Genomic DNA, 22,764 nt, shown 5'->3' with positions numbered 1-22,764 from the left:
ACAAATCTGCAAGCAGCACTGACAGCTAATTGGAGTATTAAGGCACCTTTGATCCTAGTAATAACAGTACACTGAACCTCTATATTGAACATCATAAGCTGTCCTGCTCTTGTGCATTTAGAATCAAGCTGTCTCTAGCAATTAAAAGGCAAGAGGAGTCTCCCATAAATTTACATTAGCAGAAAATGCTGTTGTGAACTGGTCTGTTAATTAAACACACAGCCTGTTAAATTAAAGTTATTTTCCTAGAACAAGCAAAAAAAAAAAAAAAAAAAATCTGACAGCCAATCTTTATTTAGGATGGCAAAGTCTTCTAACCCATAAGCCAGAAAACTGCTGAAATTCACTGGGAAAAATAAGCTAAAAATAAGCTAAATAAAATAAATAAGCTAAATCTGAAAAATTGCTTGTTTTCCCTTCCATGTTGTGATAAAAGAACCTAGTGTTGAGACTGGCAATTGTTAATTGCAAAAGATATAAATGAGCTCTGCTTGAGTGTTGTTGAATTTTAGTTTTGTAGTGTAAGTAGGTATTTTGGGCTTTTCTTAAAAACAAGGAAAAAGCCCCAAACAAAATGCATGTTGACATTGGAAAAAGCCACTGTTTGCTTGTTTTCTGATACTTATACGTTGACTAGATCTGTTTTTAATTCTGTGGTTCCTTTTTGTCCCCTAGAAATTCTCCTACTTTCAAATCTTTTGAGGAAAAAGTTGAAACCTTAAAGGTAAGCATTACTTGGTGATTGTGGAGCTGTGAATGTGGAGAAAAGACCTTTGTGAACTCTGGGTAACTTTTTTGTTCCAATTTTAAAGGTACTGGTAAATTGTCAAAGGTGCTTAGGTGATGCCTTTTTAAGTACAGTGGAAATGGTTTCTCGGCCTAATGATTTGAGGAGAAGAAAACAGACCAGGAAAATGCCTTAACTAGATTGTTTAACACGTAACTAACCTCCACAAACAGCTAGTATAATGTACCTAGTATTATATATTGAAAATATATAGTACAGCTTGGGATGCTTGTCTTGATTCTGACATAAAATGTGCAAGATGTTTGTATCTTAAATTTGCAGACAGTGTTTGTAAAAATAAATTGACTTGGCTATTAGTAGCTTCTTCAAATTAAACAAGGAAACAAAAAAGCAAACTCAGCTTTTAAAAATAATTAGTACCAGTAATTAGATTTGACTTTTTTGGGCACACTGGGTTAGATGAGAAGCATGCAAACAATAGCATGCAGCTCTGATGACTGTCTAGCAAGCTGAGTGTTGCTAGTACTCGCACAATAGCACACAATACATACTGCAGAGAGAAATAAAGAGGTAAATGTGTTGCCTTGTGCAAGCATCATAGCTGCCAGGTTTCACTGTGGAACTCAAGATGTGCTCTCAGCCTCAACTGAAAACCATTTGAGATCCTTACAGAGCATACAGCAACTAGTTTCATCTCTGGATCTTTTAAAACATAAATGGCCTGAAAGGCTGCATGCCTGGATTCCTTGGAATTTGGGCTGTTTCATGCTTTTTGTATCTTGAAGCATGCCTATGATTCTTAAGGTGTTGTCTAAATAATCTGAAGTTTATTTGGATGTAGCTCAGTTCTGGAAAAGCTGAGCTGAGGAGGGTTATTAAGCTGCTTTGTGCAGAGGTGCAGCTAACTGGCATGCCAAATAACTGCAGTTTTACATTGAGGGTCTTTATTATGCTTCAGTCTAAAGTTGGAGGAAGCAAACCTGCCAGCGGAGACTTTGGAGAAGTTCTGAACTCAGCTGCCAATGCCAGTGCCACAGAAACGATTGCAGAAGAGACACAGGAGGAGACCCACTGAGATTCCTGCCTCTATCCTGCTCCCCACTGCCAGTTGCTGCAAGCAAGAACCAAGCACACTTGTAACATTCTTTGTGCTCTTTCCACCAGATGTGCTTTTATTTAGCACGTAGTTGTTTTACCAGATTAACTGATAACAAGCTTGTTGTGGGTTCAGATTATTTTTGAAACTAAAATATGTTGGTTGTTTGGGGTTTTGTGTGGGGAGGGGAATTTTTATGCCTTTCAAGCATTTAAAGGACTTATCCCTTATTTGAAGGCAACCTTAAAAAATATAGCAATGAAAAACTATTTGAAGAAGTTAATTATACTGTACATACATGTGGATACATAATTCTTTCTGAATCTGTAACTACTGTTCAATTTAGCCATTTTGAATCTATGCTGCTGCCAAACTGAACCTTGCTACTTCACTCCCGTGTCATTATTTCAGTTAAGTGTTGCCTGCATGGGACACCGGACTTAGAGGGGCACTCCCAGCTTAAAGAAAGGCCTTCAGCAGGCTTAAGATTTGTCCGTGAGTTATCCAACTAGGAAGGCTCTGACTACTAGAAGCAAGTTGCCTATTAGTGCTGGTTTAGTTCAGCTATGATGATGCTGTCAACATTGCATTTTGTCCTAAATAATGGGGAAGATGTACTGCTCTGAACTTTTGATCAGTTGTGAATCATCTTAATTCACAGAGTGGTCTCCCATTTATACCTACAAAAATGTGAGGATGAGTTTGGGGTGAAAGTTGTTCTGTTAGGCATCAAATTGTTTTCACGTGCTAATGTTGTTTTCCCTGTAGCCTGGCCATTGATAAAATCTGTTTGTTTGTTTGTTTTTCTGTAGCTGTGAAGGACCTGTAGCATCCTGCTCTTGTTAACACCTAAAAGCAGTGCCCAGTGTTGTGCTGCAGCACAGCCCTCCTTCCAGGGCTGCTCTCCTGCCTGTTGCTTTATGCCCTTGTTCTCTTCAGATTCTGTTTTCTGTTTCTGACACAAGATGTGGGTAAGATCACAATTATTGGCGAATGTTTTTATCGCCACACTTAGAACTGGAACCAAGCTTTGAAACAGTGGTGTGTGATCTGTGCTCCTTCAACTGCTGCAGATGTATGGAAGAAAAAAGGTTCCCCACGCCTTTATTAGCACGTCAGCTGCAGTGTATATATGCTCAATTACATGTCCTAAATTCAATAAAACCAATGTGTGAGCCATGCAGTGTCTGTGCAGCGCGGTGTTCTCTGGCTATGTCACAAGGCTGCTCCTCTGAGCAGCGGAGCTCGAAGCGCCGCGTCCGGCAGGGGCCGCTGGATCCCTCCTCGGCCAGGCCCGCCACGCGTGGTGCGGAGCAGGCCCGGGGGCCGTGCGGACCGCCCCGGATTCTCCTCGGCGGGCGCGAGCGCCGCGGCCGGCTGGGCCGTGCACTCCCATCTCTCCTTCCCCGCTAAGATGGCGGGCTGTCCGCCTTAGTCGGGTCCCGCGCGCATGCGCCCGGCGGGGTCAGAGTTCGCGCCCCGCCCACCACGCAGGACAACATGGCGGCGCCGGGCTGCAGTCGGGCCGCCGCGCGGACGGTCGCCCGATGGCGGCTGCAGACGGCAGCGAGGCGGTGCAGCGGTCTCCCGCCTGAGGAGCCGTCGGCCGCCGCGTCGCTCCGGCAGGAGCCGCGAAAGGGGCCGGGGAGCACCGCGGCGACGGAACCCCGACAGGTGAGGGCGCGGTGGGGCGGGGCGGGGCTCCCGATGGCGGGGCGGGGTTCTGCTGCCGCCTGTGCCGCGCTGACACCGCCCTTCTCCACGCAGGCCCGCTCGGTCCCCTATCGTAGCGGCGGCGCCGTTTGCTCCGCAGTTGTAAGGCTCTCTGCGTCCCTGCCGGCATTTTCTCAGAACAGGGGTCACGCGTGTAGCTACTGAGACGCAGAATCATTGAGGTTGGGAAGACCTCAGAGATCATCCAGTGCAACCGTTAACCCGCCGTTAACCCATCCCCACCCAGCGCGGGCCGGGCGGGCGGTGCTGCCGGCAGGGGGGGGCCGCGCTGCGCTGAGCTGTGGAGCCGCCCGCGGGCTGCGTGCAGCGCCGGCTGTGTGGGGAGCGCCTTCGTTAGCGGCGAATGTGGCCAGGTTTTGCCGTTTGTTCTTTTTTTTTTAAAGCTCGCCTTTAAGGGACGGGCTTTGCTCAGAGACTGCCCTGCCTTTCTGAATTTCTACCTCTCAGCGTTCAGTCTTAATTGTGGTTGCCTTCACCTCGGTATAGCGCTTCTCAAAACCACAGCTCTCATACAGCAGCTTAGCACGTCCGTCGTGTCTTTTCTTTGTAGTTAAATTCGTTACGTGGATATTAAAGAGAACCAACTGTATCCTGGGTGTATTAAGAGTGGTGACACACTGGAACAGGTTGCCCAAGGAGTCTGTGGATGCCCCATCCCTGGAGGCATTCAAGGCCAGGCTGGATGTGGCTCTGGGCAGCCTGGTCTGGTGGTTGGTGACACCGCACATAGCAGGGGGGTTGAAACTAAGAGATCATTGTGGTTCTTTTCAGCCCAGGCCATTCTATGATCCTTGATGTGAAGGTGTTATAATTCGGATTTCACTTCAGTGACCATAATGTTCACTTGGTAACCTTAGGGGCTATCATATTTAATAATGTGTATGCCTAAGAACTTGCAGTTGTATGAAAAATATGTAGTTTGGTCTGCAGACCACAGAATAAATTTCGTAGTGATTTTCCATCTCTGCAAAAGAAAAGTAACGGAGATCTACAAAGTGGTGACTTTTCAGTGGGTTGGTATCACTCAATAATCACAGCTGATTTCCTGAATAGATCAGAAATTATTCCTTCAAAAATGTATATCTGTAGGTAGTTCTGAAAGTAATGCCTCCTTTTTACTTCCATTTAACATACAATAGATACAAAGAGCGTGATAATGACTATGTGATAGAGGAAATTCTCAGCTACATAGCACTCTTTTTCAACACAGTCCCCACCATTAGCTGTGTGTTTTCACTAGTGATGAAGAAGAGCCTGCGTTCTGCACTCATAAAAATCTGTGTTAGTGTTGAAATGCAGCACCCGCTGCCTCACTGTGCTCACAGCTGCTGTTTGGTCTCCATAACCATTCAGCAAGCATCATGAATGTAAATGGATGCCATTTTTTTCCATGTGAGGGAGTTAAATGACAGCTCTTTGTTTCATACTTATTTCCAGGTCAGACACCATTGTATTAGAGTGCCCCTGTGCTGCCATCTATTGCACAGTAACAGCATGTAATGGAATATTGTTGGGAAGGTTCAACCTCTGCTGCCATACCACTAATGTCCACCTCTGCAGTGTTGGGCCAACAGAATAAAATAGGAAGCATTACTTTCCGAGCAACCCTTCTAGTTTCACATTTGTTTTGCAAGTCACATGTTCAGGAATTTCAGGTACTTAAATTTTTGTTACTGTCTTCAGAAATGAAGTATCATTTGTCATAAGGAGAAGAAGGATGATAAAAAGTGTTTTAGTAGGTGATAGAAAGAACTGTCATAGGTGCTTCTATTTCAGGGGAGAGGTTAAAAACCAAGACACAAAAGCAGTAGTTTTGAAGGAGTGTATCACTCTGTTACTAAGGTACTGATATATTCTTCATGAAGAATACATATCTGTGTTGCTTAAGCAGCATCTGGATTAAAACTAATGTGTAACACTGAATGTTTTGAATAATAATCAACGTAATTTATAGTGTAATTATCAATATGGAATGGTTTTCTTGATCTGTCTTTCTACCTGGGATAGCAGTCAGAAGATGGTTCTACTGAGGTTGCAGTTCCTTGAGAACTAGAATACGTAGCGCATTTTTCACTTAATTGTAGTGTTTCATGGGACACCTATAACGTCTTTGTGGCTGGAGGTCGCTTTCAGTCTTAACAAATAGTTTTAGATAGCTGGAGGGTTAGACAGGAATTGAAATCCTTCCCAGCAATCAGCAGGGATGGTTCCCTTTTGGGGATCCATGGATCCAAGGACTAGGCTCACCCTGGGCTAGAGATTGCCCTGGTGTGTAGAGATGAGATGATTTCTCTTCAGAACTAAACTGAAGAGCTGAATGTTTGGGGTATCGTGCCTGCTGTGAGTCCCGTTGTGCTCAGCATGCAGGTGGGTTGGGAATCCCACTTTTGAGAGCTGATCATGTTTAGGAACTCTTTGCAACTCCTGGTTCTTTTTTTTTTTTCCCCATCTCTTTTCACGTATCTCAAAAAGTAGTAAGAGTTGCATTTTAAACAATTCTTATTTTCCAGTTTCTGCCAAGTGTATCTAATGAAGATTTGAAAATACCTTGAGAACCTTCATTTTATGACAACGAAAGTTGGTATTGAGTCAGCCAGTGCAGCAGGTTGCAAACGTATAGGATCTGGGGGGGGGGGGAGGGCGGGGTAACCCTTAGTGATTTTGGTAGCATTCAAATGTATTAGCAATGTATTAGCAATGTAACCTCACCGCTCTCAGCTTCAAATGGACATTGGATTTACATCACAAGAAGTTTCAGAAAGGGGCCAGAAACAGCTACAGGTGCTTAATTCCATGTGACACATCTGGAGTTTTCCCCACTCCAGATGTACTCTGGTTCTGTGCTGATCATCCTAACCATGGCTGCTTAAAGTCACAGAAGAAAAGAGATACAGAGACAATTTATATAACATAAAATCCAAACTCCAACAAAACAGAGTATAGTTTATATAACGTTAGTAAGGGGCAGATTTACGTGTAGCTGAGTCAGAATTCACCTGGTTTTAGATTTACTAAGGTAGTGCAGTATGTATTATAAGGCATGCGGGGCAGTCTGTAAATTCCGAAAGAAAAACAAATCACATTTGTTGTATGAACAGCATTCCTACATTTGGTTTGATTTCCTACATTTGTTCCTACATTTGATTTTGATTGTGGAGAAGAGAAGTCTGCAGAGTGACCTCATTGCAGCCTTTCAGTACCTAAAGGAACCTACAAAGAGGGAAATCAATTCTTTGAAAGAATAGATATTAGAAGGACAAGGGGAAATGGTTTTAAGTTGCGGGAGGGAAGATTTAGGTTGGATATCAGGGGGAAGTTCTTTACTATGAGAGTGGTGAGGTGCTGGAACAGGCTGCCCAGGGAGGCTGTGGATGCCTTGTCCCTGGGGGTGTTCAAGGGCAGGTTGGATGGGGCCCTGGGCAGCCTGGTCTAGTATTAAATGTGGAGGTTGGTGGCCCTGCATGTGGCAGGGGGGTTGGAGCATCATGATCCTTGAGGTCCCTTCCAACCCGAGCCATTCTGTGATCCTGTGATTTAGCTGTGTGTAATAAGACGTTGGTGACAAGTCATCTTCCAAAATACATGCTCTTTTGTAAGTTTAAAGAACTGTTCTCATCCTGCATCTAGATGATGAGTTGTAGAAATATGTAGAAACAGGTAGAAGCTTTGGAAAGCCTTAACAGCGCTGTGAAGAGTTTTCTGTACAGCTTAGAGGTTGTGATATTTAAAGTGCAATTCAGGAAAACCTGAACTCCACACAGCTCACAAATAATATTCCTGTGATATTTTTTATTTTATTTTTTTTAAGTTCTGCTTGATCCTACCTGAAAAATGTAATTAGAAGACATGGAAGGGTAGTTTCCACCACGATGCTGTAGTGGTTAAGTGCTACGTGTATTTGCTTAAGTGTTATTTGCATCTCTTTAGAACACGCTTACTTCACAGTATTATGTTGCTCATTGTTGTGAGGACTATATATATACAATTGCAGCATACAAATATAATGCTGTCTGCATAGCTGAAACAATTCTAATTAGAAGTTATTCTGCATGCAGAAATAAAATGCCATTCTTCAGTCAGCACTGTAACAAGTGCCAAAAAGGGAGCTTGGTGGAAAGTTAAGAGCAAGGCAGAGACTGAACTTGAAGTATGAACGTCATTCGCTTTCAAATACTGTATGGTGAATCTTTCATTATTTTTAAAATACAGGACTAATCCTTTCTCAATTGCTAACCAATATATAATTTAAAAACACTTAAAAAAAAAAAAAATTAACCAGTGTAGGAGTTGGCTTGGAAAATGTGTGTTTATTAAGTTTTAAGCATCATTTTTCAGTGCCTCATGGCAGGTACGACAGCAATCATTCTCGTCTCTTACAACATTTGTGACCTTTTTTAGTTCCTTTAGGATATTATTGCAAAATATGGAAGTCCTATTCTTAATGTAACTGAGGTTTGGTTCTTACAAAATGGGCACAAAATGAAGATTTTTCAGTGAAAATGAGTTACAGCGTGCAGTTCACATTAGCTTTGTAGATTCTATTGTGTACTGGCCTCCTTCTTAGTACTAACTCTTCCCAGGTGGAAGTCAGTGAATTGGCTCAGCTCTTACAGACTTTTCTTGGAGTTACGTGTCTGGAAATGTCACTGCTTGCATACAGCATAGGGAGAAATGGTATCTGTGTTATTGACACTGTATAGGTACTTAGGTAACTCAAGGTTAAACAACTGAGTTTTAGGCTGCAGAGGGTCGTTGTAGCTGTCTAGTCTGACCTTCACATAAAGTACTGCATTTTCAGCCATAGAATCTTAGACTTTTTTTTTCCCTTCAAGTTGTCAACCATAAAACATGCATGTAAGAAGGCAACATCAGAGATTCTGTTCCAGTGTTTCTTTTGGTGTTGGATATCCACGTAAAGTAGATATCCGTGGGACTTCTAACAGGGCTTTTAAAAGTATTAATTGAAAAAATAAGATACACTTCACTTTCCAGAGCCCATAGCTGAGCCAACTGCCGATGGATCAGTGAAAGCAGAGTTGAGTCCCCTGGCTTACAACAGAGGTTTAAAACAGTGTGGGAAGGTTTTGCCCAAGCTACCTACAAGTGATACAGAGAAGCGTTGTTTTCTCAGAGTGCCCTCAGGGTGGGGGTCTTTTCCTCAGGCACTTCAGTTCCTGTGCTGCAGGCGCCATGGGAGCGTTGGCACTTGTGGTGCATTGGCGAATCACTGCCAGAATTTACCTTTGTGGTCCTGGAGGTTATGCAGATACCTGGGCCATAGCTGTGCTGCTTCACACTCCATCTGCACTACTGAAAAAAAACAAGGGGCCAAGATTTTCAGGAGAGTGCCTTACAAATCATTGGGCTTGCACAGTGAATTAGTTGCCAAAAATTCTAATATCTTCAGTGAAATGTAAATGATGCTTTGCCAGCACACTTAGTCACTGCTTCTCACAAGGGATGCCGAAGTGTTTAATTTCAGTTTTACTTCCAGCCTTTTTGGCTGAAGAGGTTTGTTTATTTTGCTTTCTAAACTGAAACCACATTTCTACTTTGTACTGGGGAAAATGTATGGATGTTCCTCTTCTGGTTGGAACGAGTGAAAAAGTGTGTTTTGCTTTTTGGTGATTCTTTGGGGATGCGTTTAATTTTAAGGTTCTGATGGGAAATACCTCTGGACAGTTAAAATAAATACATGAGTTTTTGAATGTTAATAAAGATTTAATAAAGATAAGAATGGAAGCATAGCAGTCAATTTCCTTAATCCTATTCTAGGTAAAAGAGCTGTTTGCCTTTTTCAGTCATCGATTCTGACCCAAACCACTCCATGGTTCTATTGTTGATATATCACCTTATGTTAATGAAAAAAAAGGTATTTTCTTCTCCCTTCTCCTTTTTTTTCTTTCTTTTTTTTTTTTTTTCCCAAATTTCCTTTGAAGACATGGCTGTAGACACTATTTATATTGGATCTAGAGCTGGATGGTTTGTTTTTTTGGCTATCACTGAGGTTGAAATTTGCATCATTACTCAGGTTTGGATAGAAATTTATGGATATGTTACTGCTGGAATTTCTCTGCTTTTGTTTGTTTGTGCCTTTAGAAATGCTGCTGTTCCCTTAATGTCCAAATCCCTTTCTCTTCAGAACATGATGTGCAGAAGAGCAAAGGAGACTTTAAAGCTGGGAAGATAAATGTTTGGCATCTGCTCCGTTGTGATCCCAGATAGAGCTTTCTGTTATTTCTTGTGCTGGGCTGCAGATTTGAAATGATGAATGCTAGAATACATTGCATTCCCTGCAGCTAAAATGCTTCCCCTGAAGATTTCAGATCATCATGGTGTGAGATGGTGTACAACTCTTGTGTTTACAGAGTCTGGGCATAGAAAGTCTTTGCAAGGAAAGGAAATTGTATGAATCTTATTGTTAATGTCTTCTTGCTTTCTATCAGGGAAGTTTCCAGTTTTCTCCTTGATTGCTTTTAGAGCCGTCCTTTGTGACTTTACAGTCATTAATCATAGATTTTTCCCTGAATCACAGCTTTTATTTCTGCTTTGAATCACAGGTCCTTCTTTTATGCTTTCTCTTTGGACCGTTTTCCTTCAGTAGCTTTATTAAATAACACAGATCTTGCTTTTGTTTCAGTTTTTCTATGGTAGTTAATTTTCAAAACCCTTTATTAGCAAGAATGATATGCTAGCTTCTCACCATTATCTGTTTTCATGGAATAAAATGGAAAAGTCTCTCATTGTAGGGAAACTGAAGAGATCTTCCTTGTCTTTGTGGTGGTCCAGTTTGCACTGTGAGTTCAATCTGTTGGCAAGCAGCCTGAACTTCAATTGTTTCAGTTTTTTAAGTTTTGTTTTCCTAGATAGGGCAAAACCTCTGGCCGTTAATAAGGAGGAAAACAGCTCTGTTACAGTGGGAACGTTGCAAAACACACTGTGTTGCAAAACACAAAGAGTAAACTCTTGAGTTTGTGCTGTCTTTGATTATTACTGTATGCTATCGATGGGATTTCGTTGAGCTTTGAATCCCATTCAGCTGCTCATGAACTTTATTAGCTGAATTTTGCTGGCAGTCGTATAATATTACTTGCACGCTTACAGCTCACACTTGTGACCTAATTTGCTTTGTGCAGAGCTGTGTGAAGAATAATTTTTTTTTTTTATATTGTGCATAGTTTCCCATCTGCTTTGTCCATGAAGTTTTTATAAATGCTGGGTAGCATTTAAATATTTGCCTTATTAGATTTTTCAATTTTTCGATGAGTTTTTAGTTGTACCTTGCTTACAGTGTAGAATTGATTTCAAAAGGATGTTTTAGCAAAAAGTGGAATTAGATTTAAAAATAGTCAAAGAGCATTGGAGAGGAATTCAAAACCAAACTGAATCACTGGGAGCCGTTACCTTACTGAAGCTACAACAACTTTTTAAAAACTCCTAGTATTTAGGCTTATATCCAGTTAACACTGCACACTCTTAGTAGTTACAGTGTATGGAAAAGAAAAGTCTGGTAGGGCAGTGGAGAGCCATGAGTCTTTTTAGGTTGCTGGTTGAAATAAGTGCCTTATCAATGTATGTGTATGGTCAGGTGAAGGCTTAATGAATTTTAATATTCTTTATAGCAGGATCTCAGTCTTCTCTATTCATTAAATAAAATAATACATGTTGAACAGGGTCTTTGGTTCAGACCCATAGCTCCAACCAACACAACCTTGGGTCAGATCGCTCAGGACCTTTTCCAGTCGGGTTTGGGCATCTCACAGCCATTTTCCTTTAGCTGTGTGGCATTGTACCAACTTGTTATTCCACATCAGTTTTTTCATTTTATTACTTTATGTAACTAAGCTGGGATGTAAAAACCTTTCTAGCTATGGGTGGCAGTGCTGAGGAGACAGATTTCACAGTTAAATAGAGGATTGCAATCTTTGCATGCTGCTTGCTGCTGCTGTCTTCACCCCCCTAGCTGTAGCCCTCTGATTACCAATCTCCCATCTCACTTCTCCATGTTTCATCCATATCTCTAGCATTCCAACATGCGGGCTGCTTGTCTTTGCAAGCAGACACAAAACACGTTGCTGGAGTTTGAAAGATGTCTTGTGCAGTGGGTGGGATAGGACCACCCTGCTTGTGTGGTCATAGGCTTTGTTCCAGAATCTGTATGCTACTTTCCTCCATTGGAGTAACTCCTTTCATTTGGACCTTATTGGGGTTTAAATCTACTTTAAATCCTACTGACTTCTTAAGCTTTCCGGCTAGTATTTATAACCTTGCAGAATATTTTGTTACTGAAAGAGCTGCATTATTATTATTATTATTATTAAACTATGTACAGAGAGAGTGGAAGGCATCCAAATATTTATGAATAACTTTCAAACCTAGAAAATTAAAAGACAAATCAAATAGGCTAGGAAAAGGCAAAAATCAAACAGGCTTTTAAGGGGAAGAAAGTCTTTGCACTTCAGGGTCTTGGAAAGAATGTTTTGTTTTGTGCTTCTGACTTTTTTTGTGGTCTCCAACTTTTGTAACTAGATGAGTGATCAATTCATTGTATGTATCCCAGCTGTATGGGTAATGCTCAGTAAGAATCAGAGAAGAGCACTGTTTTACTGTCTCACTGTTTTTTTGTAGCCCTGTTGTGGGGATTGCAGGTAAGGAGATTTAGAGATCATGGAGGAAGGTACTCCTCAAAATGCCATTAAATCTCTTCAAAAATTTGAGGCAAGTTCCTTCCTAATGAAAGCTCCTTTAGATTATGCAAAGAACTGGGAATAAGTGCTGTATTTTAGCTTGTTCTCTGTCTGTAGGCTGTTCCCAGCCATATTCGTGATGGGATGATTCAATGGAGTCTTTCCATGATTCCTGTATACTGGAATTAGATCTTCATGCTCCTGAGAAGTTCCTCTCCAGGGAGCAGAATGAAGAAAACTGTGCACTTGCAGATCAGTGATACCATTGAAGTAGATTGCATTATTTTCTTGGAAAACTGTCCACAGTGAAAAATGACAACTGAATTCTTGGTACGTGAGCTAAATTGGGTCTCTCTGACTTTATGTTCTAGGAAGGAACCAGTACATCTATCAGTGTATAAAGACAGCACTTGTGTGTTGTGTACAGAGATTATTTCCCAGGCGAGTTTGCATGGGGGAGGAGAGCTTTGGGTCTGTTTTTTCCTGGCAGGGAGATAGAACGATGTTATTAACTAGAATCTCCTCTGGAGATATTCAGAACTTGCTTGGATGCTTTCTTGTGCAACCTAATATAGGGAACCTGCTTTAGCAGGGGGGTTGGACTGCATGATCTCCAGACGTCCCTTCCAACCCCTATGATTTTGTGATACTGCATACAGTGTGCCATTGTGTGAAAGGAGCAGCAATGATGTGAATGCGATTTATCAGTGACACAAGCCTAGTTGCAGGTCAGTATGTAGCAGTGCATGCCAGGGGTCAGTACTGGCAGAAAAGGTCCTGGGGGTCTCGGTGGACACCGAGTTGAACATGAGTCAGCTGTGTGCCATTGCTGTCAGGAAGGCATGTGGTAGCCTGGCTGCATTGGGCTAAGTGTTGCCAGCAGGTGGGGGGATGTGATCCTTTCTGCAGCACTGGTGAGGCTGCACCCAGGGTACTGGGTCCAGTTCTGGGCTCCCCAGTGCAGGAGAGACATGGACATTCTCAAGAGAGCCTAAAAGAGGAAAGGCTGAGAGAGCTGGAACTGCTCAGCTTGGAAAAGAGCTCTATTGTAAATTACTAAGACTTAAAGGAATTTCTGAAGGACCCTAGAGAGATTTTTGTAAAACGTTTAGTCTCAGAGCAGGTGAAGTATGTGGGAACTATGATCTGTCTGAAAACACAGTCTTCTGAAGAGCTGGCATCTCTACTAGCTGATGGTCCTGAGTTTGTGTCTCTGTCTTCAATATTAGGTATACTGCCATTCTGGATTTAAATTATATGTATTTTTGAGTCCCTGCACACAGGATTCCCAATAGTTGGACTTAATGATCCATCCTCGTGGATCCCTTCCACCCATAATATTCTAAGATTCTATACATTACCTCTTGACTATGTTAATTTTTGCTTGGAAAAGTTGTTTTTCTGTGTGGCACCTAGCTGCTCTTTCTGGATGTCCAGAAAAAATCCTTTGATGTGAGCATTTCTGGTATAATTGTCCCTGAACTCAGGAGCACAGAGTGAGAAATGGAGTAGTACTGGTTGGGAAAGGAGGGATTAAAACAATCAGCAAAAGAGCCCCAGGCAATGGACAAAGTAGTTAACCAGGAAGTTTTGTTGTATTTGGCTGGCATTGCTTGGTGCTGAGTGGCAAGCTACCACTAAGATGTGATTCATCATCTTTGAAAACAGTGTTTGTGATCCCAAATGATAATAGATGGTAGAGAAGGGTTTATCACTATATAACTTCAGAGGGGCAAGCGGTTGGATTCCAAGGCAAGTGAGCGATTTTTGAAACTCTATAGTGATTTTATAATGAGAATATCAGGGGAAAACCTGAATTTTGCACTTTTTGGTACCACAGTTTCCCCTAAAGCAGATTTCCTAATTTCTATATGAGGACTGATGTGTAATCTCTTGCCCAAAGAGTCATTTTGAAGGGGTGATCACTTGGAATGCAAGCTTATGGCTTCTATGTTGAATTAAGTTGCATGTTGATTATTACCACTGCTCCATCAATTTGTATGATACATCTCATGTAAGTACTTTCTCTTATCGATTCCTCTGTTTTGCATTTATTCTTGCAGCACTTACAAATGTGTCCTGTGCAGTTAATTTTTATGTATTTGGTTTTAGATTACATTGCAAATTCGTATGCTTGAAACCGTACATGATAGTAGCACTCCTTCTATGAAATCCTACTTCTCTGCTGGTGGTTTGCTATCACCAGCAGCTTGGTTTCTGTCTGTGTGCATGTGTGTGTTGGAAGGTATGTCTTTGATCCTTGTCCTCGGGATGCTACATTTAAGCTGTTCCATGTTCTGAAGCAGCAAACTGAGCGGGGTGTCAGATTTGTAGCTTTTAATTCCTGAAGTTATATCGCGTCTGAGCAGCGCACACTGTGCATTCCAGGAAAACTGGAATTCCAAACAGTTGCTTGTTTTGACTTCCTTGAGAGTAAAAGTTTCCAAATGTGTAAATTGAAAATGATGGCATTCTTCTCTGTTCATAGGAAATGTAGATGACTTTTCTTGTTTTTGCTTGAAGCAGCCAGAGGAAAGTATCCCTGCTCCTCCCCCACCCCCCCGTTCTGTCATGTTTGGTAAATAGCATGTTTGCAGATGCAAGGTGTGTTTTGTCTGTGCTCCAGGAAGGCATGGTCTTGATTCTGTGATTTAAATAACTTGCAGCCTGATGGTGGTGGTTGGTAATGCTGCCCATGGCAGGCGGTTGGAACTAGGTGATCTTTAAGGTGCCTTCCAACCCAAGCCATTCTGTGATTCTGTGACGAAGGAAGAAAATTCCTGATGTGCATTACCTTTGCTGTTGTGTTACACGCTATGTTGTGATTGTTTCCCACTGCTCTGTACTACAGTGCCATGGAAAGCCAGGGAGAAGCAGTCAGGGCTAGCCTCTGTTCTGAGGGCTTAGTAACTGTAAAAGAGAGATTGTAATGCTTTGTTTACAAATTCTAGATTACTCTTTTTTTCTCACTGGTGAGAGGGGTGTGATTTAGTTAAACTTCATGTCCTGAATTCATAGAATCACTGAGGTTGGAAAAGACCTCTAAGATCAGGTAGTCCAACTGTCAACCCATCACCACCATGCCCACTAACCACGTCCCTCGATGCCACATCTCCGCATGTTTCTTGAACACATCCAGGTTGGTGACCCCACCAACCCCCTGGGCAGCCTGTTGCATTTCATTACCACTCTTTCAGAGAAGAGATTTTTCCTAGTATCCAACCTTTTGGGGCAATTGCAGGCCCAAGTTCCTCTACATTGAGCAGAGCTTTGAGTGGCCACAAATTCTGAATATGCCCATGTATCCCTGTCACATTCATAAGCTGTTCTGAACATCTTTAGTCACTGTAGTATCTTACTGGAAATAGTAACTCACTATGAGAATGTTCAGCAGTATTTCTTCTCTCCAATAAAATGATTTCCTTTGATCCACCTTCTGGATTTCAGATACAGATTGCTTCCACAATGTGTGTTCCCTTTCAGTGGTAGTAATCTTAAGCAGTGGTCATGTTTAGTACATCAGATGAATAATATATGAGAAGGATCTCACTTCGACGTAGCTGGGTATGTGTGCCTAGGATGACATGGGAAGCACGTGACCATCAGTCTCAGACTGCAGAACAGAAGTGTAGAAGAGCAGGAGGGTATATGTTCTCACATTTTCCTAAAGCTCTGTGGGAAATAACTGGCATTATATTTATTTAGTCACTGAATCAAAATATTATTTGCTATTGTAGAATAAAAAATGAGAAAAGTGATGGTTCATTTTTTTAACGTCTTAGATCAGTCCTGTGTATGCTTTCTACTTTTGCTGTTTTGTCAAAATGGTTTTGTTCTTTAAAATGAAGATTTAAGTACTATTCATTAAAAAATAGTTGCATGAATGATTGCAGAGTACTAACTCTGCTTTGGTTTTCACGAAGGAGGTAACAAAGATATGGGCTATGTTCTTTGCAGGGCTAATTTTGCAAATACATTTTAGAGTTAATTTGCCCAACCAGTAGTAGAATATGTTGTAGTCTTAGACTTAGTCTTCAGTATGTGAAATATTTTGGGTTGGAGAAATGTAACTGATGCCTCCCGAGGCGTCTTAATAAAGATGCACCAGAGGCATGAAATCTTTACTTGTAATTTAGTGAGTGAAGCCTTTTTCTATTCTATGAGTTCGATTTATTTCCTCCTGGAGATGGTATCTTTTGTGAAATGATACTTGTCTTTATCTGTAGGTTTCTTCAGAGAAATCGGAATCCTTTGCAGCCATGTTGAGACGCTCACCTTTGATTCAGATGGGACCTGCCAAAGATAAAATCGCCATTGGTCAAATATTCCATGTTGTAGAAGATGACCTTTATATAGATTTTGGTGGCAAGTTTCACTGTGTCTGCAAAAGACCAGAAGTAGATGGAAAGTAAGTAATAAATTATGGTAAGCGATTAAAATCGGTGAATATCAAACTGGTAGGTAATTGGACTTGATCTTAGACTTTCATGGTTTGTATGAATTATGTGGTTAAAACTAGGCAAGTTTAATCCTCGTGCAGAATTAATATTTGTGTAGCTCACAAGTCGTTCTGTTGTATTCATATATTTTTTGTAAATTTGCTTTACTGATATCTACATTGTTTATGAAGACCAAAGGAAGTTGGTTTTCTTTAAGGTGTAGGTTGTTTGCAGACCCTAATTACAGCTCTAGAGTGATTTGTTAACATTGCCGTTAACATTTTGTGATAACTTGCATATTCAAGGTAACAGAATTTTTCTTCAACTGAAATGCATGCTGGCAGAAAATTGATAATGGACTGATCAGTTTTGTGATAAAATGACATTGTGTTTGTGTGTGATTTTGCTTTTGTTCCTGCTTGATTCAACACGGTTAATGTGCTCTTCAGTTTGTTTCTTAAAAATAACAGATCCTTGCAATTTCTGATCAAGCCACAGAACAACTTAGTTACAGCAGTGCTTCAGTTACAGATAAGGAAATCTTGTCAGTTTAAGAAGGTGGTACTGTAAAAAGAAATGTCAGCTTTTCATCGTGAAGGCCTTAAGCCTAATCCATTGCTTTTGTAAAATAAACAGTATTTCTGCGTGTGTTTGAGAAACCTCTGCTCTCTGTGATTTTTAAGGAGAAAGCATAGCACATGTGAACAGAATGCAGACTGATTGAGTCTTGTTCTCCTCAGTTAGAGCAATCGAATACTTAGAGTTGGAAGGGACCTCTGAAGGATATCTAGTCCTGCTCCCCTGCAGTGAACAATTCTGTGTCACTTTGCAGCAGCTGCAGTTGAGAAACTCCTTTTTTTTGTTGTTTCAAATCTCCCTGAAGGGAGTCTTCTCATTGTCCCATTCCCACTCGTGCAGTTGGCTTCACCTTTTGGCCAGTGGGGCTTTAGTCACTGAGAAACAGGGAAGTCGTTAGTATCTGAGTTCTTAAAATAAGCTTTATTTATGGACATGCTTCTCCATTTACTGAATATGGAATTTTCATGCTGTATCAAGTGAAAGCAACCGTGGGCAGGAACTGTCTTTTCTAAATATATGTACATGAGATGATACACGGGGGAGCTTGTATGTTATTTACTTGCGATATTGCAGTTCTTAATAGATTATCAGAGTCAATGTGCTGTCCTGAACTATAACAAGTACACTTGGGAAGGCAGTAGTTAAACTGGAAAGGTAGGTGAGCAACAGATTCTGTTGGATCTGTGGAAGTCACATTTATAAGCTTTCTTAACACCTTATGATTATGTATTATTTAAAGATATCTTGCCTGTTTGTTTCCAGGATGCTTTATCACTTTGATTTCAATATGGAAGCAAAATACCATTTTTTAAAATTTATAACATTAAAACATTTAGATCCATCTCTTTTCCTCATTTTTTCCTTGAGAGAGGAGAAGCATCTCTATTAGTCTGCAAGACCACTGTGTCTAAAACATTAAGTACGTTTCCTGTGATGAACAGCTCTAAAATGATTTGTTTTTTTAAGAAAAACTTATCAGAAATAATGACATCTTTGTGCACGAGTTTGTGATAGTGAACTTCTTGTATCGACTTTAAGTCACTAACCAGTGTCCTTTCACATGCTTCCTCATGTGTTGTTAGCATCTTGTTTTGTAGTGGTGCTCTGTAATACTGAGATGACGAGACAGTGTGTGGATACAAATGTATTTCAGTGAGATACATCTTTCTAAAAAAATCTGCCAGGTGGGCAAGTGTTTGGTCTGATGTTTCTTACTGCTTTCATCTTGCTCTTGGTGTTGGATTTCTTTCCTGTTGGCGCATGCTGGTGCTCAGCACTAGGAGTGTAAACCTGGCATTGAGAGGATCTAGGCTAATAATAATTTTGCCTGTCTGTTGTAGTGATCAAAGCAGGTAGACCTACAAACTGTTGTGCCTCCCCCTGCCTTGGAGTGGCAGTAGAGTCTGCGCATTTTGGAACTGAAGGCGGTTCTTCACCTAGTAATACAGGCAGCATCCCCAGCACCAAGAATGTGGTGTCAGTGGAGTAGCAGTGTTAATCCAAGTACACCCTTACGTCCCCAGCTTTCATTTGAGATGTAGGAGGCCTATTCACATCGCTTTCAGTCCCAGAACCTGAATTTGTTGATGCTTTCATAAACGTTTAAATGCTGTATGGACCAAATCCTCTAAGTAGAAATATTTGCATCAGAAAAGAAATAATTTAAATAAATCTTACCACCTTTGTGAAGTTGATTATATTTCTGTAATTGGAACTTTAAAAAATTTATTGAGGTTTATCAAAGAATTCAATTGCAGGTAGTCTTCTGTAGTTTGTCGTTAACTTGTCATAAGATGCTGTGTCATATAACATAGTTGTTCCAGTCTATTTCTGAGTGGGTTTGTAATGTGAAATTTGCAAAGGTAGTTTGGAATGAGAAATAAACCCAGCAAATTGCTATCTAAGTCAACTATGTGTACCATCAATACTATTGAGATGTTGCTGAGTTTGGATCTCATTGCTTATTAAAATGTAGTAGAAAAAATACGCAAACAAATATCTTGCACTGTTGTTTCCTTCTGTGTAATTAGTAAAGGCAGTGGCTCATTGATTTACTGTGTTAAGTTTACCTTAACAAAACAAATATGATCTTTTCATTCGCTGGCCTTTTAGTAAGTGCAGATGCTTAATGTCTTTGCTGCTTATGCACCTTAAAATAAGAAGTTGTTCCCTTTGGAAGGGAATAACTGTTTTTGATCACCAGAAAAAGGGTCAAAACAGTACTACAGTACCTTCTTCCAAAAGTTGAAAGGAACCCAGTAGAATTTGAGGTCTATATTTAGTGATGTGATTATTTACCTTGGTGGCTGCCTTAAGGCTTTGTTGCTGTTATTTCTGTTAATGCCTTTGCTGATGAAAATGACTTTCTCTCAGTATCTTATGGGCATGTTATCAGTAAGAATATTTACTGATTTGTTACCAGAATGTTTACTGTTTGTGCCAAGGAGAAGGAAGTACATACTAGTCTACAGATAGATAATTTCTTGAAGGCCAGCTATTTAACACAAGAGATTCAACCTTAGTATTCAAACGTGGAATTTCATAATCCTGGTTTTATGACGTCTGTTTTGTGAGCGTGGCTCTTCTGGTACTTCTGAGTATTGGCTTTTTAGTATTTAGCAGCTCCGCCAAAATGTATCTTTAGAATTCTTATGGTATTTAGCGGCTCTTTAGAGTTCTTATGGGGGAAACCCCTTTCTCTTGCCATTTACGTAAGGAGGTGTCTTAATGAGGACGTGCTTTTGGTGCGTTCTTGGTTGTTTCTCTTTGAGAAATCAACTGTTTTCTTTGGTACTGTGTGTCCTTTGATTTTTGAAAGTGCTAGAAGTTACTGAGAAACTGAAACCTTGTGAAATTCCTTGTGAGATTCTCCTCATTCTGGTTCATGATCTCAGTGGGTTTTTCTAACATCATGATTCTCTGATTCTCTGAAAAACTACTGCTCTTAACCTGCTTGGTCCTCAGCCTTACGGTTAGGATTTCTAGGGATGTGCAAGTGAAAGACTGCAGTTCTACTGACACATGGCAAGGGATTTCATCCTCAAGGCTGTCCAGGGTGAAGGGAAAAGATGATATCCTTAGCTTGGCAAATTTGAAGTAGCAACCTGAATATATTTTTCTGTCAGTTCTTCTTCATCCTTAAAAACAAAACCAAAAACCACCCCGCCACACACAAAGTAAAACAAAAAGAAGCAAAACCAACAACAGAATACTCCATCCCATAATAAACTACTAAGTAAAATAAATCTTCAAAGAGTAGTAATACAAAATCTAAATTGAATTGAGCCCATTTGAATTTTCTTTTTCATTGGTTGTTCTCCCTCTTTCCTTCTTCTTTGGAAAAGTCCTTTCTTGGGTTTGAAAAAGCATATTTTATCAGTCTTGGTTGTTTTGAGATTGGAAGCATGTATCAGCTTGGAGACCAAAGGTACTGCTGGTGAAATGTCACCAGGGTCATGCAAGGATGCATTTGGTTATAAATACCAATGGTGGGTTGCTATGTGGGATTTACTTCACATAACAGGAATACTTATTACTGTTATGATTACAGGATCTTATTTAATATGTGCTTTACTTATTTAATATACACTGTAACTAATAAATATATATTTTCCTGGTACACATTGATGTGAATGCTGTATTAAATTGGACTTTTATGCCAACAATACAGGAATTCAGTGAAGACTGCAGAGACTTTACAATTGGCTGAAAGGGTCTGTAGGAAAGCCAGTGTAAAATAACTTTTCAGCTATAGGAAGAACTTGATATTTTTTTGCTCCTTTCTTTTAACACACAGAGGAAATGAAGTCCTAAAGAGGAACGTGTCTCTATTTTGTCTCCAAATGAGCAGCGCTTTAATCTATGACAAAAAAGTTGCTGTTACAACCTGCTTCTGCCATTATCAGATGGAATTCTTAAGAACCAGAAAACGTGGGAAGCTGTTATGCTGACACTGCCTGTTGCATGATCTGCACCTGTGCTGTTAATGACCAATTCCCACTGAAATCACAATGGCTTTCAGCAATTTTCTGAAATGTAGGATTGTAGGATCAGCTTCCAAAATGGACTAAATGCACCTTTCCATGCAGGTGTAATGAAGCTTTATTTTCAGAGATTGCTGTAGCCTTCCAGCAATTCCAGCAACTTATCAGGCTATAGAATCAAAAGACATTTTCTTTCTGTTGGAGTATGCAGCTGGTGCAGGGATTTCCAGTATATCCTGTGGCAATTTTACTTGACACCTTTCATATACGGTGCATATTTGCCAGACTTAAATAGTACAGGAGTGGAAGAAATCACTTGATGTTGGCTGTGATTTAGAACATGACAGCTTAATGAGCATCATAAAACATTACCTAATGTTGTTTCTGTAAGTTGTATCAAAATGTTTATGCTGTTTGAATGGTTGCCAGGGTGAATTTTATTTGGGAAACATTTCAAATTCTTCTCTTTTTGTTCTATTGTTAAAATATTTTATAGATAGGGATGGTGTGAAATCCACTTAGAAACAGCATGCTTTTTTAGGCTGGGTGCTGTGAACAATGTTGACTGTTCTCTAGCGAATTAATTTATTAAGGCTGTTTTAAGTTGAAGTTAATTGTGATAGGTGACACATTAAATAATCTCACAAAATGAAAAAAAAATATCAGTGTCCCCAAAAAAGTCCATGAGAAAGGTGGAAGGATTTCAGTATGACAGCATTTGATTTAGTTCCAGTTTGAGATGGTGTATTAGCAGTTACTGTGTGTTGAGCTAGGGGTGAGTTTGGAGTCACCTACTCCAAAGTCATTCCATGGGACTGCGCTTCTCGAGCAAGTAGTGCTTCTTCCAGCCAGAACCAACAATCTTTCATACAGCAGAGCACAAAGCAGTCTGCCTCACAGTCAGTGTTTGACAGCTAACTGCACAAGGAAAGGTGCTGCTGTACGGTGGATTTCACCCTTTGCTTGCTGAAGTCTCATTTCCCTTGCTGTTGAGTGTATTGTGGTCCAGGTTGGCTCTGGCAAGGTTTAGAGTGATAGTGGTGAACACATAACCTCTCCAACGCTTTTCTTTAAAAATCAAAAAGACCAGACCACTGCCAGGGCTAAGCCTTTTCATATTTAAGATTCTAATAGATCATAGAATTGTAAAATCCTTAGGGTTGGAAGAGACCTTTAAAGGTCATCTAGTCCAACTTCCCTGCAATGAACAGGGACATGCACAGCTAAAATACGTTGCTCAGAGTTTGATCCACCTTGCCTTCAAGGTCTCCAGGGACAGGGCATCAACCATGTCTCTAGGCATTCCAATGCCTCACCACCCTCACTGTAAAGGGCATTTTCCTTAAGTCCAACTTAAATCTCCCCTCTTTGAGTTTGAAGCCATTTCCCCTTGTTCTCTCGCCACAGACTCTGCTAGAGAGTCTGTCCCCTTCTTTCCTGTAGGTCCCCTGAGATACTGAAAGGCTCCTATCAGGTCACTTTGCAACCTTCTCTTTTT

General features: G+C 40.6%; 1 protein-coding gene across 4 annotated transcripts in view; it reads left to right on the top strand.

Annotated features, from left to right (window-relative positions):
• The window catches only part of TPD52 (tumor protein D52), a 108,870-nt gene that overhangs the window by 31,615 nt on the left and 54,491 nt on the right, over window positions 1-22,764 (top strand). For 3 of the 4 annotated variants that reach the window (XM_042868987.1, XM_042868985.1, XM_042868986.1), the window contains 2 exons: window positions 676-724; window positions 1,707-3,028. In XM_042868987.1, the coding sequence (XP_042724921.1) occupies window positions 676-724; window positions 1,707-1,823 (166 nt within the window). In that variant the 3' untranslated portion in view covers window positions 1,824-3,028. Of the gene's footprint in view, window positions 1-675; window positions 725-1,706; window positions 3,029-16,491; window positions 16,674-22,764 lie in introns of those variants that run through there. The other variant, XM_042868988.1, reaches the window with a different exon arrangement.

The sequence above is a fragment of the Lagopus leucura genome, unplaced genomic scaffold (assembly GCF_019238085.1).
Source record: "Lagopus leucura isolate 7727_CA_CO unplaced genomic scaffold, USGS_WTPT01 Super-Scaffold_100002, whole genome shotgun sequence".
In the NCBI taxonomy this organism is placed as follows: domain Eukaryota; kingdom Metazoa; phylum Chordata; class Aves; order Galliformes; family Phasianidae; genus Lagopus; species Lagopus leucura.
This window is presented reverse-complemented; position numbering and strand designations above follow the sequence as displayed.